At 45.9% G+C, this 18,341-nt stretch overlaps 1 protein-coding gene across 8 annotated transcripts in view; it reads left to right on the top strand.

The window, feature by feature from the left end:
- The window catches only part of GBF1 (golgi brefeldin A resistant guanine nucleotide exchange factor 1), a 217,082-nt gene extending 201,688 nt beyond the window's left edge, over positions 1-15,394 (top strand). For 6 of the 8 annotated variants that reach the window (XM_053307406.1, XM_053307402.1, XM_053307401.1 and 3 more), the window contains exons 36-40: positions 9,568-9,669; positions 10,582-10,695; positions 10,989-11,166; positions 12,399-12,536; positions 14,010-15,394. In XM_053307406.1, coding sequence (XP_053163381.1) covers positions 9,568-9,669; positions 10,582-10,695; positions 10,989-11,166; positions 12,399-12,536; positions 14,010-14,275 — 798 coding nt within the window. In that variant the 3' untranslated portion in view covers positions 14,276-15,394. The remainder of the gene's footprint in view (positions 1-9,567; positions 9,670-10,581; positions 10,696-10,988; positions 11,167-12,398; positions 12,537-14,009) is intronic. The other 2 variants (XM_053307405.1, XM_053307404.1) reach the window with 1 other exon arrangement.
- The last annotated feature ends 2,947 nt before the right edge of the window (positions 15,395-18,341 follow it).

Here is an 18,341-nt window from a genome sequence, read left to right as displayed (position 1 = left end):
CACATACTCCCCCCATGCCCACCTCCACTCCAGAATTCTTCAAAGCTGGTTCCTACACCACTTTCACCCTCACACAGATCCTCAATCTCGCTGGCTCACCATAATCGTAGTTCACATATCTCTCCTCTGGTGGACGGATATCTGCAATCACACCATGGGTACCCCATTTCACCCCTCCCCCCACCAGAACATGTCCTTACCACAGATGCATCCAAGACTGGCTGGGGAGCCCACATCTAGGACATCTCCATATAGGGCCTTTTGGAACAAGGAGGAATGCTCCCACCACATAAACTTCCTTGAACTCTTAGCAATTTTCAAAGCGCTCAAGGGATTCCTGCCCCTCCTACATCATTCTGTGGTCACCATCCAGACTGACAATACAACGGCGAAAGCCTATCTCAACAGGCAGGGTGGTACCAGCTCTGTCAGCCTTCTCAACCTATCCCTTGACCTCTGGTCTTGGTGCATAGACCACTCCAGTGCTCCCATAGCAGTCCATATCCAGGGAACAACCAATGTTCATGCCGGTGCCCTCAGCAGAGTGCGTGTGGACTCCCACGAATGGCCACTAGATCGGGAGGTTCTACACTCATAAGAACATAAGAACAGCCCTGCTGGATCAGGCCCAAGGCCCATCTAGTCCAGCATCCTTTCGCACAGTGGCCCACCAGATGCCGCCGGAAGCCACAGACAGGAGTTGAGGGCGTGCCCTCTCTCCTGCCATTACTCCCCTGCAACTGGTACTCAGAGGCACCCTGCCCTTCAGGCTGGAGGTGGCCCACAGCCCTCTGACTAGTAGCCATTGATAGAACTCTCCTCCATGAAGTTATCCAAACCCCTCTTAAAGCCATCCAGGTTGTTGGCTGTCACCACATCCTGTGGCAGAGAGTTCCACAAGTGGATCACACATTGTGTGAAAAAGTACTTCCGTTTGTTGGTCCTAGACCTCCTGGCAATCAATTTCATGGAGTGATCCCTGGTTCTAGTGTTGTGTGAGAGGGAAAAGAATCTCTCTCTCCACTTCCTCCACACCATGCATGACCTTATAGACCTCTATCATGTCTCCCCGCAGTCGTCTTTTTTCTAAACTAAAAAGCCCCAGGTGTTGTAGTCTTGCCTCATAAGAAAGGTGCTCTAGGCCCCTGATCATCTTGGTTGCCCTCTTCTGTACTTTCTCCAGTTCAACAATGTCCTTTTTAAGATGTGGTGTCCAGAATTGTACGCAATACTCCAAGTGTGGTCGCACCATAGTTTTGTATAAGGGCATTATAATGTTAGCCGTTTTATTTTCAATCCCCTTTCTAATGATCCCTAGCATGGAATTGGCCTTTTTCACAGCTGCCGCACATTGAGTCGACACTTTCAACGAGCTGTCCACCACAACCCCAAGATCCCTCTCCTGGTCCGTCACCGACAGCTCGGATCCCAACAGCATATACTTGAATTTGGGGTTTTTCGTCCCAATGTGCATCACATTTGCTAACATTGAACTGCATTTGCCATTTTGTCGCCCACTCCCCCAGTTTGGAGAGATCCTTTTGGAGCTGCTCACAATCCGTTTTGGATTTCACCACCCGGAAGAGTTTGGTATCATCTGCAAATTTGGCCACATCGCTGCTTACCCCTGCTTCTAGATCATTAATGAATAAATTAAAAAGCACCGGTCCCAGTACAGATCCCTGGGGGACCCCACTTCTTACTTCCCTCCATTGTGAAAACTCTCCATTTATAACTACCCTCTGTTTCCTGTCTTTCAACCAGTTAGCAATCCACACATGTACTTTTCCCCTTATCCCATGACAGCTAAGTTTTCTCAGGAGTCTTTGATGAGGAACTTTGTCAAAAGCTTTTTGGAAGTCCAGGTAGACTATGTCAACTGGATCACCTTGATCCACACACTCGTTGACACTCTCAAAGAACTCTAAAAGGTTGGTGAGGCAAGATTTACCTTTGCAGAAGCCATGCTGGCTCACTCCCAGCAGGGCCTGTTCTTCTAGGTGCTTTACAGTTTTATCCTTGAGGATGCTTTCCATCAATTTGCCTGGAACGGACGTTAGGCTAACTGGCCTGTAATTTCCTGGATCGCCCCTGGATCCCTTTTTGAAAATCGGTGTTACATTTGCTACTCTCCAGTCCTCTGGTACAGAGCCCGATTTCAGGGATAAGTTAAATATTTTAGCAAGGAGGTTGGCAATTTCACATTTGAGTTCTTTGAGGACTCTTGGATGGATGCCATCCGGCCCTGGTGATTAGTTAGCTTTCAGTTTGTCCAGACAGTTTAGAACATCATCCCTTGTCACTTCTATCTGACTCAGCTCTCTAGCCTCCATCCTTAAAAAGCCTGGTTCAGGAGCAGGTATATGCTCAGTATCCTCTGCCGTGAAGACAGATGCAAAGAACTCATTCAGCTTCTCTGCAACCTCCATATCCTCCTTAATAATCCCTTTCACTCCCTCATTGTCTAATGGTCCAACTGCCTCCCTGGCAGGTTCCCTGCTTCTGATGTACTTAAAGAAGTTTTTGTTATTCCCCTTGATACTTTTGGCTAAATGTTCTTCAAACTCTCTTTTTGCCTTCCTTATTGTCACCTTGCATTTCTTTTGCCAGAGTTTGTGTTCATTTCTGTTCTCTTCGTTTGGACAGGCCTTCCAATTTCTGAAGGAAGTCTTCTTCCCTTTTATGGCTTCCTTGACGGTACCAGTTAGCCACGCTGGCATCCTCCTGGACTTAGTAGTACCTTTCCTCCTTTTGGGTATACAATTTAACTGGGCTTCTAGTATTGTGGTTTTGAGTAAATTCCATGCACTCTGGAGCGAAGTGACTCTCCTGAGTTTCCCCCTCAGCTTTCTTTTCACCATACTCCTCATTTTGGAGAAGTTTCCTCTTCTGAAATTCAAAATATCTGTGTTAGACATCTTTGGTGATTCTCTCCCCGCATGTATGCTGAATTTGATGGCACTGTGGCCACTGTTCCCTAAAGGGTCGATGACACTGACATCATGTAGTGTCCTGAGCCCCTGGTGGCGCAGTGGTAAAACATCATGAGCCCCTGGTGGTGCAGTGGTAAAACTGCCGCCCTGTAACCAGAAGGTTACAAGTTCGATCCTGACCAGGGGCTCAAGGTTGACTCAGCCTTCCATCCTTCCGAGGTCGGTAAAATGAGTACCCAGAATGTTGGGGGCAATATGCTAAATCATTGTAAACTGCTTAGAGAGCTCCGGCTATAAAGCGGTATATAAGTGTAAGTGCTATTGCTATTGCTGTTGCTATGCACCAGGTCCTGGGTGTCACTCAGAATTAGATCCAAGGTCGCCTTCTCTCTGGTTGGTTCCATGACCAACTGTTCTAGGGCACAGTCATTTAGTGTATCTAGAAATTTGACCTCTTTGTCCTGACTTGAATGTGAATTTACCCAGTCTATGTGTGGGTAGTTGAAATCACCCATAATTACAGCCCTGCCTCTCCTTGACGCCTCCCTGATTTCCTCCTGCAACTCCCGGTCACTGTCGGCATTTTGATCCGGAGGGCAATAGCATGTCCCCAGTAGCACGTTCCCTTTCCAGCCTTGTATAGTCACCCACAGGGTTTCTGTGGAGGACTCCAGTCCACCTAGGTTTTCTAGCTTGTTAGATTCTATCCCTTCTTTAACATACAGTGCTACCCCTTCTCCAAGGCGCCCCTCCCTGTCCTTTCTATAGAGTTTATACCCAGGGATAACAGTGTCCCACCGGTTCTCACTGTTCCACCATGTTTCTGTTATGCCCACTATATCTATTTCTGCGTTAGCAACCAAGCACTCCAGCTCACCCATCTTGGCTCGGAGGCTTCTGGCATTGGCATACAAGCACCTATACACTGAATCTCTCCCCTGATGTATGCTATTCTTCTGACTCTTTGACCTGCTGGCACAGGCTCCCGTCTGCTCTTTATGCGGTTCTGCTCTGCCCTTTCCATTTTATTTGAATTCTTTGCAGCCTCACACTTTAAAGGATGGCTTTTGCCAAATGGGATACTGCCCAGCTCCCATCGGCTGTTCACCAGGTGTCATTTTAAAAGCTGCTCTGCAACCTTTTTGATTTTAAGCGCCAGCAGTCTGTTTCCATCTTGGTTCAAGTGTAGCCCGTCCCTTTTGTACAGGCCTTGCTTGCCCCAAAATGTGTCCCAGAGCCTAACAAATCTAAACCCCTCCTCCTGACACCAACGTCTCATCCACGCATTGAAACCCCTCAGCTCTGCCTGTCTCACTGTACTTGCGTGTGGAACAGGTAGCATTTCTGAGAATGCTATCTTGGGGGTCCTGGACTTCAAAATGCTGCCTATCAGCCTAAATTTGGCTTCCAGGATCTCCCGACTGCATTTCCCCACATCGTTGGTGCCGACGTGCACCATGACAGCTGTCTCCTCCCCAGCACTGCCTAGGAGCCTGTCTAGACGCTGCGTGATGTCCGCAACCTTCACACCAGGCAGGCAAGTCACTGTGTGGTCAACATGCGGATCACAAACCCATCTCTCTATACCTCTAATGATCAAATCACCCACTACAAGGAGGCCCCCACCCTCCAGAGGTGTATCCCCCGTGCGAGAGGATATGAGCTCATCATCCACGGAAGGGGTCCCTTCTAAAGGAGCATTTCCCTCTTCCTCAGACTGATGTCCTCCTTGCCCAAGACCTTCATTCTCCCTGACAGCAGAGGAGCTACCAGCTCTGGAGTGGGATTCCTCTATCACATCCCTGAAGGTCTCGTCCACATGCCTCTCTGTCTCTCTGAGCTTCTCCAGATCCGCCACCTTGGTCTCAAGGGAACGGATTTGTTCCCTGAGAGCCAGGAGCTCCTTGCACCGAGCACACACCCATGACTTCTGCCCATGGGCAAATAGTCATACATGTGGCACTCTGTGCAATACACTGGGAAGTGCCCCTTCCCCTGCTGACCTTCTATCTTCATACTGTTTTAGTTGGCTGTTTACAGTATTTAGGGAGCTTATTGTCCGTTTATTAGATAGTTTATTAGGATAGGTCTCAGCTGTAATGGTCAACTATTTAGCTGTCCAAACAGTCTTTCCCAATAATATGAGGGATACAAGGGAGGGATATGTACTTACGTTCTCTTCTCCACCAGGCTCCTTGTGATCACAGGGGCTTGCTCCAGGCTCCCCCGCACACTTCCCGCTAAACTACTGCAAAACTCCTACGTCCTGTTTGCTATCCCTGTTCACTATGCTCTCGGACCTTCACCTCATATGTAGAGTAGCCTTCCAACTGTCACACAGGATGTGAGTCTAAGGAAAGGAATGTGGGGCCTCTCCCAGCCCTAGCTGACTCCACCCCCACCAGCAGCCACTAAGTAAACACTGCCTTTAGGTAACCCTAAGAACTCCTAGCCCTGTGATATCTGTGATATCTTAACCCTAACAAGTAACCCTAACAAGTAACACACAGAGATACAGAGACTAAGAGATGACTTCTGCATCCAGACCTGCATCACTGCTTGGTGGATATCTCCCTTTCCCCGCAACCTTTGCGGTGAGTCCTAGCAGCTGCCAAGAAACCTGCAACGAAGAAGTCATATCTCCATTTTCAAACAGTTGTTCTGTCCAGAAGTAGACCTCTTTGCCTCCCACTTAAATGCCCAGTGCCCCCTCTACTTCTCCAGAGCAGCCGAAGACCCTCGCTCCCTAGGTGATGCATTTGCCACCTCGTGGACAGCATATCTTTTCCTCCCATTCCCCTGCTCCCTTGGGTGCTCTGAAAGATCCAGCAGTACCAGGTGGAATGCATCCTGATTGCCCCTTGGTGGCCCAGAAGGCCTTGGTTCCTCTGCCTCCTACAACTTGTGGCGGGAAACCATCATCATCTACCAATAATTCCTCACCCAGCAGAGGGTCAGCTTCTGCATCCAGACCTGCATCACTGCTTGTTGGATATCTCCCTTTCCCCGCAACCTTTGCGGTGAGTCCTAGCAGCTGCCAAGAAACCTGCAACGATGAAGTCATATCAACATAAATGGACATGCTTACTTGCCTTTCTTGAGTCACAAAATATTGATCCCAAGGAAGCTTCTTCAGAACGTGTTTGTACTTATCTTCTCTCTCTAAAGGAATCTGGACTCAAAATGTCGTATCTAAGAGTCAACTTGGCAGCTGTAGTGGCTCACTTGCCAACTTCCTCTATGTCTTTTTTCAAGGATCCTGTTATCAATAAATTATTGAAGGGCCTAGCCCATTTGTACGCAGATGCTCCCATCATGGCTCCATCCTGGGATCTCTCTCTAGAATTTACCTTCCTCATGAGACACCCCTTCGAACCCATGCAAACAATCTCTTTAGGCCTACTCTTCTCTAAAGTGGCATTACTTGTAACCATCATGTCCACAAGAAGAGTGAGCAAGCTACGAGCCTTGCAAGTAGACTCCTCATACCTAGTCTTCCACAAGGACAAGCTGGTATTGTGCCCAGACATCGCCTTTTTACCCAAGATTGTTTCCTCCTTTCATTGGTCCCAACCTCTTTCCTTGCTGGTGTTCTTTCTCAGTCCTTCTGATGGAGCACAGTGCCATGTTCATGCCCTTGACATCTGCTGGGCCCTGGCATTCTATGTTCAGACTGCTTCGTGGTGCTCCACCCAGTTGCTTTTTGTGACTCCCAGTGGCCCCAGTGGGGTAACTGTTCTTCTCAATCCATCTCCAGGTGGATAGTCAAAACTATAATGTTGTGCTACCAATTCACCAAAAAGGATATACCTCCCTTTATCGGGACTCATTCCACTAGAGTGGTAACCGCCTCTACAGTCTTCACCAGGGCCTTCCCTATAGACGTCATTTGTAAAGCAGCAACCTGGGCATCCCCACACTCCTTTATTCAACATTACATTCTCAACATTCGTTCCTGCAGAGATGTGGTGTTTGGCACAGCAGTCCTGCAGTCACTCTTCACTTGAACACCCACCTCCAGGCAACACACTTACATGGGTGCAGCTTGCTATGCACCCATTTGTGTAAAGCACAAAGACCACATCAAAGAACATCAGGTTGCTTACCTGTAACTTGGGTTCTACTAGTGGTAATCTGTGCTCTTACACACCCACCCAGCCTTCCCTCATTAGTTCTCTAGGGCGACAGACTCAGGAACTGAAGCAGGGAGGCCACGAGGGAACTGGGAGGAGCTACCACCTATACTGGAAGGAAATTAGCTTGGATAACTCCAGCGAGTTCTCTGCACTGGCACAAAGCCCATTTGTGTAAGAGCACAAATGACCCCTAGAATTGTCGGGTAAGGAATCTGATGATTGCCCCTTGAATCCCTTGTTATCCCTTGGATAACATTGGTGTTATATGGGCTACTTTCCAGTCCTCCGGTACAGAGCCTGATTGTAGGGATGAGTTATATATTTTTGCAAGGAGGTCGGCAATTTCGCATTTGAGTTCTTTAAGGACTCATGGATGGATGCCGTGGATGGATGTCCCTGGTGATTTGCTAGTTTTTAATTTTCCCACACAGCTAAGAACTTCAACAGTTGTCACCTCTATCTGACTCAGTTCTTTAGCCTCTGTCCCTGAGAAGCCCGGTTCAGGAACAGGTATTTGCTCAGTATCCTCTGCTGTGAAGACAGATGGAAAGAACTCATTTTTTTAACCTGACACCAAATGTCAAAAGAGAGCTGATCCCCCCCACCCTTTAGCCAGTTCTAGATCTGCCCCAAGTGCTAGACTTCTGGGCTGCAATTGATGTTTTATATTCACATCTAAGCTTTGCATGTGTTTATAGATAGCTTTATCTGAGTTCATCTGAGCTCTTTGCATTTCTTTCTTAACCTCCTTCTCAAGATTCTACATTCCTTGTCAAATCACAGTGTCTTCATTTGCATTATCTCATATGGTTTTGGATCAGAGATTTTAAAAAAGGTTTAATGCAGAACATAAGGCATGATATACTGATAGTACTAGATTAGTATCTGAATTTGGCGTTCTAACCAGAGCAGATTTCTGGAAATTTTGGGTTTTTCTTATATCCACCTAATGCCATTTTCATCTTTTCTCATGGTAAAGTTCCAGTTTTTGTAGAACTCAGTGGTCTGCTATAGATACAGATCTTATATCAGAATCCCACATTAAGTTTACAGACAAAGGTTAATGGTCACTATCTTCTCTAGTATTGACAGAAATATCGGAGAATAAATAGGCCCTTTCTTTAGAGACACATATAATCAAGGACACTACTAGAATGAGTTGAATGGTAAGTAAATGGGTAAATGATGCTTGAATCCTTTCCCCTTAAAATCTGCAAGCCACACTTGTAAATCAGTGTGAACAACTTTAAACCTGCTCTATTTATCTTTTCATCCTTGGAGTGCCGGTACACATCTGTCAATGACTCTTCATTGACTCCACGCTGTCTAGCAATTTCTCGCAAAGAGGGGCCTAATCTTGCGTTAAGTCACCTAGTGCAATTATTAGAGCCTTTGGGGATTTTAAGCGTAACTCCTCCAAAACTTCACACAGGTGTTACTCACTTCCTCTTGACAGGTTTTGGGCTGTATGAGATTTGCTGCACTTTCCAGTCTCTTGGGTATCCTCTCCACTGGAAGTAGTAGCTATCTCAGATACCAGAGATAGTGATAGGCTTCTCCACACCTGCTTCTTCAAGTTCTTCCATACAATAATAATAATAGGGCCTCCAAGTGCTCACTTAACAACAGTGCACGGTGCAATGCCAAGGCACAGCCTCAGCTGTCCCACCCTTTCTTTCTACCTGCAGGAACAATCAGCAGAGTCCTGTCCAGCTTGACTGCAGAGGTGGGAGGTGGCTAGCAAAACAAACACACTCCTGGTGGCACCACGCCCTCTCCAGCAAGGAGGCAGTGATGAGTTTTCCCACCTCAAATGAGAGAGACCTAATGGGAGATTTTCCCATTGTCGAGTGATGGGGCCAGTGATCACCTTTGTGGGGAGATCCCTATGTAGCTCGTGGGAAAACCACGGTTAGTATAGGAAACATGTAGCCATACCCTCACCTTTATTGGTGCTAGATTTGGGGATTGGGTAAAATAGATGAAACTTTCCTGGTATTTAGGGGGAAACAGAATCTCTCCATGTCAAAACAGGAACTTTTCTATTGCTTGCTGTCAGAAAGTTATGCATCGTTCGCACACTCGTTATGGATGTGAAGGTTAGGATAGATTCCTCAAGTCACTTTAAAACTTCAGCCAGTGAGTGAATCCAAGATTAGCTTTTTGTATATCAAAGTTGGCATTTTTACTTAAGAGTTATTGAGGCCCAGACTTCATTGTGCCCAAGCAAGTGCGTAAAAGGGCATTGGGTTCTCATGTGGTTTTTCATATGTTGTGCCTTACTCTCAAACCCAAGGACACAAATCTTGGAGGCCTCCCCAGTGTCCCTGAATTGGAACTGAATCCAAATCTATAATGGTTCAAAATCCCTGGTATAAACAATGCTGAGCTATATGAACCAATGATCTGACTCTGTAGGCTTCCTGCTCATGAGCTGCATTTTTAGACCTTGTTTCTTGCTCTTACCTATTTTTGTTTTGGAATCTTGAATCAAATAGGTGCTGTTTCCCTTGCTGACCAAACTCCTGGAAAATATCAGCCCAGCAGACATTGGTGGAATGGAGGAGACCAGAATGAGAGCCTCAACTCTACTCTCCAAGGTACAAGGCCTCTCTCATGGCTTCTTGGAGTGTGAAGCATTCTAAGCTAATTTTAATACATCCTTTTAAACCCCTATTATTGTCCCTGTTGCACAAAGGGAGATGGAGCCAGGGGCTGTCACTTGCAATAGGAATCCGTTGTGTCCACACTTTGGACACGTATTTTCCATTCCCAGTGGGGAAAAGCTTGCTTACTTCACACTCTTGCCCCACACCAGCTGAAACGTAGGAGTGAATTGCTGAAAATCTTCTATGCTGGATTGCCATATTTCTACATAAAATTTAACCAAATGTTGAGACGGCCCTAGAAATTTCACCTGCTCTGTCTTAGATTTGGCAGAGTATGTTAAGGTTAAGGATGTGTTTGCAATTTTGTCCAGTTAATAACATGTCTGTCTAAGAATTTAATAATTGTAGCCACAGGATGAAACAGGGCCACCCAGTGCACACACATCTCCTTACCCCAGCATGCTGTTTCCTCCCTACATAGTCACATGGAGGTGGACATTCCACACCACCCCTAATTGCATGGATAAAATACTCCTTCACTGTGCACTTAGGGACAGTTTGAACAGTCTACTCCCATGTGACTATGTGGGGACCTAATGGCATTCTGGGTGGGGGGGGGGTGCATCCTCGCTCTCCTCTTCATATCATTGGACTGCTGGCTGGATGGTATCATCTGAACTGGCCCATTCTTGTGATTTTCAAACATAGACGAGGCTTGAAGAAACTGAAAGGAAGATTACGCAGATGAAGTGCAATGTACCTGAGGTGTTCTGGCTCTAAGAAATGTGGGGACCTGTCAAGAAGAACCCCCTGATATAGGAACTCTGTTAACAAAGGGCAGTAGCCCTGTACCACTCTTCCTGTTTCCCTGCCATGCTTACGGTGTCTTCTACTGTGTTCTAGGTCTTCCTGCAACACTTGTCTCCACTACTGTCTCTTCCAACATTTGCTGCATTGTGGTTGACAATTCTGGATTTCATGGATAAATACATGCATTCTGGCTCCAGTGACTTGTTGGTATGTGATTTGCTGCTGTGTTCTGTTTTGCATTCGCCTTCTTTTCCAGGCCTGCTTTAAGACACATGCAAACAGCTTCCTTGGCAGTGGCCTCCTTCTGTTTCACATTCTTCCACTTGTTTACCCCTCATAGCTGAAGATACTGTATATGCCTGTTACTCCTTATACAGCCCACCCTTTCTGACTCCCTGAAGGCTTCTGAAGTAATTCAGAGAGATGTGTGAAGAAAATAGCTGGCCATGCAGGGAGAGAGATCATAGAAGCTCAGCGATTATACATGTCTTGTGTTTCAGCCAGAAGCCATTCCTGAATCACTAAAAAACATGCTGCTAGTGATGGACACAGCTGGAATATTTCACAGTGCTGATTCAAGAACAGGCTACTCAGATCTCTGGGAGATCACCTGGGAGCGTATAGACTGCTTTCTGCCAAAGCTGCGGGATGAACTCTTCAAACAGGCAGTCATCCAAGGTATATATATTTGCAAGGAACACCTTTCCATTAAGTAGAATCAGTGAACAACTTTTGTCTTGTGAGAGGCATTGATGGATTATTCATCTATGGCCAGAGGAAGTAGCCATACCACACATTCAGGGTCCCTGCAGTCAAGAGCAAGAGCTTGGAAGTCTACAATGTAGCAGACTGGCGGTTCTGCTGTGGTTGCCAATGCTGAAGGAAGCTATTCCTGGAGATCCACCCCCAGTATATTTTTGTGTCTCCCCCTGCCCAAGTGTCTTTCACAATAACAATAAAAATCCCCAGGATTGCTTTCAGGCAAACCTCAGTATTTGGATAAGGAAACTGCAAATATTGAGTTATTAGGTCTATGTGATTGCAGGGGTTACGTTCCCAGAGGCCCAAAAATCACAGTTCAAGTGGTTAAAAAACTTCAAAACAGGCAAAATAAAGTACCTTGACGTGCTCTATGGGCCTCCTGCTGCCAGGCACTGCCCCCTAGAATTCCAAATTGCTGCTTTTCCCCATGATCTTTTTTTGGGGGGTGGGCCGTTCTGTCCCAAATAAACCACAAAATGGCTCCTCTTCACAAGATGGCAGCCGGAAATGACCCTCAAGGTCATTTCTGGCCATTTCTGAACCTCATTGATACAAATTTAGCCCTATTTTGGCTGGTTATTTTTTGCATATGCCAGGGTTGGGTGTCAGTCACCCAATGCGAAACTGCAGATGGTGAGTCTGTGGAAGTGAGGTAAGCCTGTAGTCACTTGGAGATTGATGCCAGTTCTTGGAGACTCCATGACTATCCTAGAAAGTTGGCTACCTTAGGTTCTGTTCCTTTGACCAGGAAAAGGCAGGTGGCCAGTGTCCTAGCCAGGCTAGCGGCTGACAATGCACCATTTTTCCTGAAAAGGACTCTATTGCCTCAGTACACACAGTTCCGGATGTTAAGTCCCAGGAAAGGAGCATGAGGTTCAAGGCTTGCATTCCCATGCAAAGGCCCTGTGGGAGGCTCCTGCTCAAGCTTGTTGGAAAAGACTGCAGGAGTCTTGTCTGAGGTGTGTGTGTGTGTGTGTGTGTGTGTGTGTGTGTGTGTGTGTGTGTAATCTTGATCTGCTGTATTGAGAGAGTAGCCAAATCTGGCATGCAGGTGGGGATATTGCATCTGGAAAATCTTTCCCTAGTCTAAGGAGCAGTGTTCTTCTCAGGAGCAATAAGTCTTTCTGCTTGTTGCCTTTTTTTTAAAGACCCAGGTTCCACCTTGCCAGTAGAGATGCATCCTCCAAAACCAACATTGTCTTCTGTGCCACATTCCTCTGGAGGGAATGGAAGGCCACCCAACCATTCAACACCCCCTGAGAAGTCTCCTGAGCAGGCACCCAGTGGTAAGTCCGAATTGTGGGTAGCAGCGATTATTCTCCTCCTCTCCAGCTCTAATAGCAAACTCCTAACTTGCTCTTTCCTGCACATGCATGCCCCAAGCTTTCCCTCCCTTCTGATCCCCACTTACTGGCTGGACTAGCAGTGATGGCACTCCAGCTATGGTGAAAGGGAAGGATGAACATATCTCCTTTCCCTCTGCAGTGCGTACCATGCTCTGTAGTCATAAGGACCCATAAGATGGTACTTTGGGGATGATCGTTTTTCATAAGTGCCACCCCCAAAACTAGAAATAGCTCCTCTTCACTCAATCTCCTTCCAATCCTCTATCCTCCCCCCCACTCTTTTACACAGATACCCCACATATTGCCTATAGATGTGGCAGCTTTTTCACTGTGGAAGAGGTCTCTCTCCTCTTTGGTGCCTGGCATGCTGTATAGCAGTAACTAGGGCCTTTTATCCTGGTGCACCCTTTTCAAATGTTGTTTTGACTATTTTCCCCAAGGGGCATTAGGGTCTTTTCTCACTGAAAAGGGTCCTGGAGTAACATTGCATGCATGCCAGGCACCACTGATGTAAGGGGAAGAGAGACTTTCTTCTTCACATGGTCAGAATACCACCAGTCCTGCTGCCATTGCCAGCAAATACTGTATATGGGGTTTAAAGAGAAGGTTTGGCGATTGAAGGCCTGGGAAGAGCTTCACTGGTGCTGTGTGTGTGTGTGTGTGTGTGTGTGTGTGTGAGAGAGAGAGAGAGAGAGAGAGAGAGAGAAGGAACATATTGCCCTGACTGCCTCACCCTGTTGCTAAATTCACAAAAGTTGCTTTTTGTTTTCCTTTACACGTTATCTCTGGGCTGTGATGCATTGTTGCTGGGTCTTTTCCTTTTTTTACAAAGCTGGGCTTCCTCACAAGATAGTACTGAACATATATCCGTGGCTTGCTCCTGACAATTTCTATTGTTGCTAATTAGATTAGGAGGGTCTAGTTGCACAAGTGTCACATGACAGTTACTATGAGCTTCATGAGGACTGCAGTTAGTGGCATTTTATCAGTAGTAGTCAGTGAGAAATGAGTAGCTATTAAAGTTGTGCCATTCTGGGAATTTGTGCCACTCTCTGACCTATTTTAAGCCTGGCTAAATTTAACTTTTCTAAGCCTTCGCATTAGTCTTAAATATATTTAAAAACTGAACTGAAAACTGGATCTGTAAATCTATCTGAATCTAATAAAGGAAGCAAAGAATGGGAAAGGAGAGCCTTTGGAGTTAAAAATTGTGAAAGAGATGAGTAGACGAAGAGGAGAGAAGTTAATGTTTTTGTTGGAAAATGGTATATAAATAGTAGTAGAGGGGGAGAAATTGTGTCTGTGCATATATGTCTCATCAAAAGTGAGCTTGTAGTAAGCTAGGGAGGTTGTAGGAATTAGCTGGTGGTTCTTTATGAACAAGTCAAGCATTGATTTTTCTTTCCTTTGCAGACTCTGAGAATGCCTCTGGCCCAAGCACCTCCAGCAGCCTCACTCCAGCAGCACCTGTGAAAGCGAGCTCAATGAAAGATGCACCTTCAGCAATGGCACAGCAGCCTCTGATCCTTCAGCCTCTGACCTCCCCCTTACAGGTGGGAGTGCCACCTATGACTTTGCCAATTATTCTGAACCCAGCGCTCATAGAAGCCACCTCTCCTGTGCCTCTCCTGGCCTCCCAACGGCCCACTGACCCCATGACGACTTCTGAAGTCAACTGAGGAGAGGACTAAAAGACAGTGGTCTGCAGGGGTGATGATGGTACAGGATGCTGGCCATGGTCTGACTGGTAGAAGCCATGATTGCTGTAGGGAAGGCCCTAGCAGAAGAGTAGCCACCCACTTTGCAAAGGTGGCTGTCCTGCCCAGTGGACCTCAGGCTAAAATCCTCATCCCAGATGATCTCTGACTCCCTTTGGGCAGAGGGAGTCTTAATGGATGATGGTCAGTTTCTCTTCTCTTTCACATTAGAGGGCATCAACCAGCCATTCAGCATAGACTTTCTGCAGCCTGTGATCCAAACAAAAGTGGGAGCTCTCTGCAGAGAGGAGAAAAAGAGCCAAATTTCCTAAGAAATCAAGCAGAGAAGCTCCCAGTATGCATCCTGCCCTTTTGCTTTTGTGCTCTCTACTCCTTTACACTGACCTAGAACAGATGGCTCTTCTTAGGGGCCACTCTTTGGCTCTTGCCTCTCCAAGCTCCAGACTGGGTAGCCTTGCCGATGGCATGCTGGGTCTTCTAGGAGCTGGAAATCTCTGCCCACTGAAACAAGACCAGAGAGTTGGGGTGACGGGGGAGAGATGTAAAAGGCCTGGGGCAGAAGAAATTCTCTCTGCAGTGCTGAGTGAGCAGTAACATCTTAACCAAATTCTGCACTGGAGGCTCTCCTTTGCAGCTGAATCCTGCTGGGTGCCCTCCAAGTGGTTGGAGTTGTGCTCACTGCATTCCAGTGAGATAGAGGGACTAAGGTAAATAGTGCCTGGTGAGAGGCTCCTGGGAGTGGAGTGGAGAGGAAATGGCCTTCATGGTACACGCCCCAGCTCCTTCAGGAATTGGCTGCTAAGTCTTCTTCCATTCTTCGTCAGCAGTCTGTTGCACTTTAGGAGGATCCCATTGTCCTCCTGCACCACTGGCCTCTCGGCATGAAATCCGAAAGTGAAATGTGTCTCATCTAGTGCTTCCTTCCTCTCGTGCATTAGGCTAAAATTCTTCACATTTATTGCAGAATCCCACTGGGAACTGAAGTCAGTGTCTACTGTGTGGAACAGCAGGTGACTGTGTGTGTATATATAAGGAGTCAGTTGACTTTTTACAGTGGAATAAATATGACCTGTAAATGAAGCATATGGCTTAGCAGTTCCTTTCCCCACTTCCTTGGTAGTTTAGGTGCCAAGACAACCACTGTCTTCTGAATCTAGATCTTGTGAGGACAGTAGGGATGGGGAACAGAATTGTCACTGTTGCCTCTATTCGCCTCATACAAAGAGATCAATCAAAAGCTTCTGAAGTTGGTGGTACAAGGGTACAATTAATCTCCACCCTTCTTTGAGATGGGTAGGAAAATGGAAGGTGATTCTCCTGAGGTTTCAAAGTAAGGAAGTTTAGCAGGAATTAACTAGTTAATTCCTAAAATAACTGGTGTGAGCAACAGATCAATAATGGGGGATCCTAGTCTTGGTAAGTTAAGACTATTGCATGAAGCACAATATTTTTGAAGTTCATTCCCCATTTAAGTTGGATAACTTTTTAAAAGCCATAATAATTTCACAAAACTTGATCATGTAGATATAAAATCCCAGCTGGAGAAACACATTGATTGAATGCATTACTGTGATCTTGTAATCACAGATCTGCAGTGCATTGTATTCAGCATCCAAGGTTTGCTGAAGCAAGCACAGTGATTCTCCTGACATATACTGTATTTACCTGAATCCAAGAATTGCACACACACCCCGTCCCCAAGTTCTTTGGTTTAGAAATTGGGGGTGGGGGGGTGTAAATTCAGCATCCTCTTCCTTTTAGGTAAATACTGTATAACTCGTATTTTTAATGGGGCTTGTCTTAAGTTCAGAATCTTCTTCTATTCAGGTAATTATGGTACAAAGGCCTGAAGACCTCGCCCTTAAAAGTTCTAAAGAGTGTAGTTCCTTTTCAGTTAGTTATATGCATTTGATAGCACTTACGACCAGCTTTCCTTCCTATCACTCTGTTCTTGGAAAAAAGTATTTCCTTTCTCTTTACATTTTGTGATCTTGTAATATATTGAGAATAATTACAGCATGCAGATGCAACATAAGCCATCAAGAAGAAATGAAGGTTTTTTCTTTCTTTCTGGCCACGTGATTAAGAGGAAATGATCTTACTTGAAATTTTACACACAGCCAGTAAGTTCTTCTTCCTAGAGGAACCTAGGAAGCTGCCTTACACCGCTGAGACAGACCTGAGTCAGATCCATCTAGATCGGCAGTGGCTTCTCCAAGGCTGCAGGCAGGAGTTTCTCCCAGCCCCTTCTTGGAGATGCCAGGGAGGGAACTTGGAACCTTCTGCATACAAGCAAGCGAATGCTCTTCCCAGAACTGCCCCATCCCCTAAGGGGAATATTTTACCTTGCTCACAAATGTAGTCTTCCATTCAAACCAGGGCAGACCCTGCCTAGCAAAGGTCACAATTCATGCTTGCTACCACCAGACCAGCTGCTACTGTCATCTTCAGGTGCATAGGGTGACAGATTAAGTAGATAGTGCACCAGAATGCTTTCTGCCATATGGCAGAATGGCTCAAAAGCAATTTTGGGAACCTCCACATAATTATATCTGACCTACTCCCTTTCTTAATGTTAATGCTTAACTACTTTCTTTACTAGAGCACAGAAAAAATAATAATAAAATGTCTATTTAGACAATTTTTACACTACACCAAATGTTGATTGAAAAGTACTATCAATATTACAATGCTATATTATGTTTTAAATTGATTCTCAGCTTAACAGCAAAATGCTGCAGACAATAAATGGATAATAGATGGTATGAGGACGACACTGGTGAGGAGAGGGCCAATTAGGCATAACCTATCTTCTGCCCCTATAGATTTTTCTCTCTTTGGGGTCCTTGCTGCCACCACCACCTCCTTAATACCACCTTGAAGACCCCAGTGGGGAGAAATCATTAGGAAACAACAGTTTCCAGCATTCTTATCATCAACAGATGGAAAAAAATATAATCAACATTTCTTTGTATTTTGGGTTGCAGGAAAAACTCTGTGACCCAAACAGGCACATGGGAGGACAAACTGCCTTCAGAGTGTTCAAACACATTACTTACTCCACACAGTCAGAATACAAAGAAGGTCTTATTACAAGTTTAGGAATAAGGATCAGGGGTAAAGGAGAAGACCAGGAATATTTTAAAAAGTAAAATAGTTTCAGGCCAGGTTAACATTGGAGAAACAAACAGGGCTGACTGCATCCACTAGAAGGAACAATGTAAGAGAGACAGATACAACTTCACCAAACCAGGTTGGAGTAGCAGGGCCAAAGTTATCCGTACAACCAATAGAAAATGACAGCCCTCAGATTCCAGAGCTAGAAACATTGTTGCTGAGAGGGAGGGAGTCAACCACACTGGTGGTTTACTTGATCAATAAGGTCTTGGGTGGGTTCCCACTTACATTCCCAAACAAAAGGGCTGAAAGAAAGGCCCAAACGTAATGGCTTTGGCAAACTAGGGTAAAGGTCTGACTGTGTGTGTGGCTTTTGCTGGTGACACTGTGTAAGTAAGCAGGAGCAGGGAGTACAAAGTGCTTACCAGCATTGGTGGTGCATTGTAACTAAAAGGTAGAGGTTGGAAGTGCATGTGCACTACCAAGCACTACTGTAGCTATGCCCATGGTTGACTTTTCAGTTACACATTGTAACCAGGCACAGCTGCCTATCTCCTCATTCCCAGGAAGATTAAGGCCCTAGACTGGTGGTTGAAACTGTTTATGAAAGCTGGACAGAATCCTCATGACTGATGAGAATGTCTTTGACTCAGAGAAGCATAGATGAGTCTGAGTTCAGGGCAGTCACACTGGTTCTTTCAGTCTTCAGACAGAATCCAAAACGAGGCTCAGCTGGAAAACACTGGTATAGATCCAAGTCAGAGTTGGCCCTATCATGAAGCAGGGTAAGGCAGGCCATTTACAGAGACCATTTATTGGGGGCAGAATAGCAGTCCACCCATCATGTTCCCCATGGGTGGCCTGCGGAGGAAGGAAGGTGGAAATGGCACCACACTGCTTTTTCTCATCC

This window comes from Hemicordylus capensis, chromosome 3, assembly GCF_027244095.1.
Source record: "Hemicordylus capensis ecotype Gifberg chromosome 3, rHemCap1.1.pri, whole genome shotgun sequence".
NCBI lineage: Eukaryota > Metazoa > Chordata > Lepidosauria > Squamata > Cordylidae > Hemicordylus > Hemicordylus capensis.
This window is presented reverse-complemented; position numbering and strand designations above follow the sequence as displayed.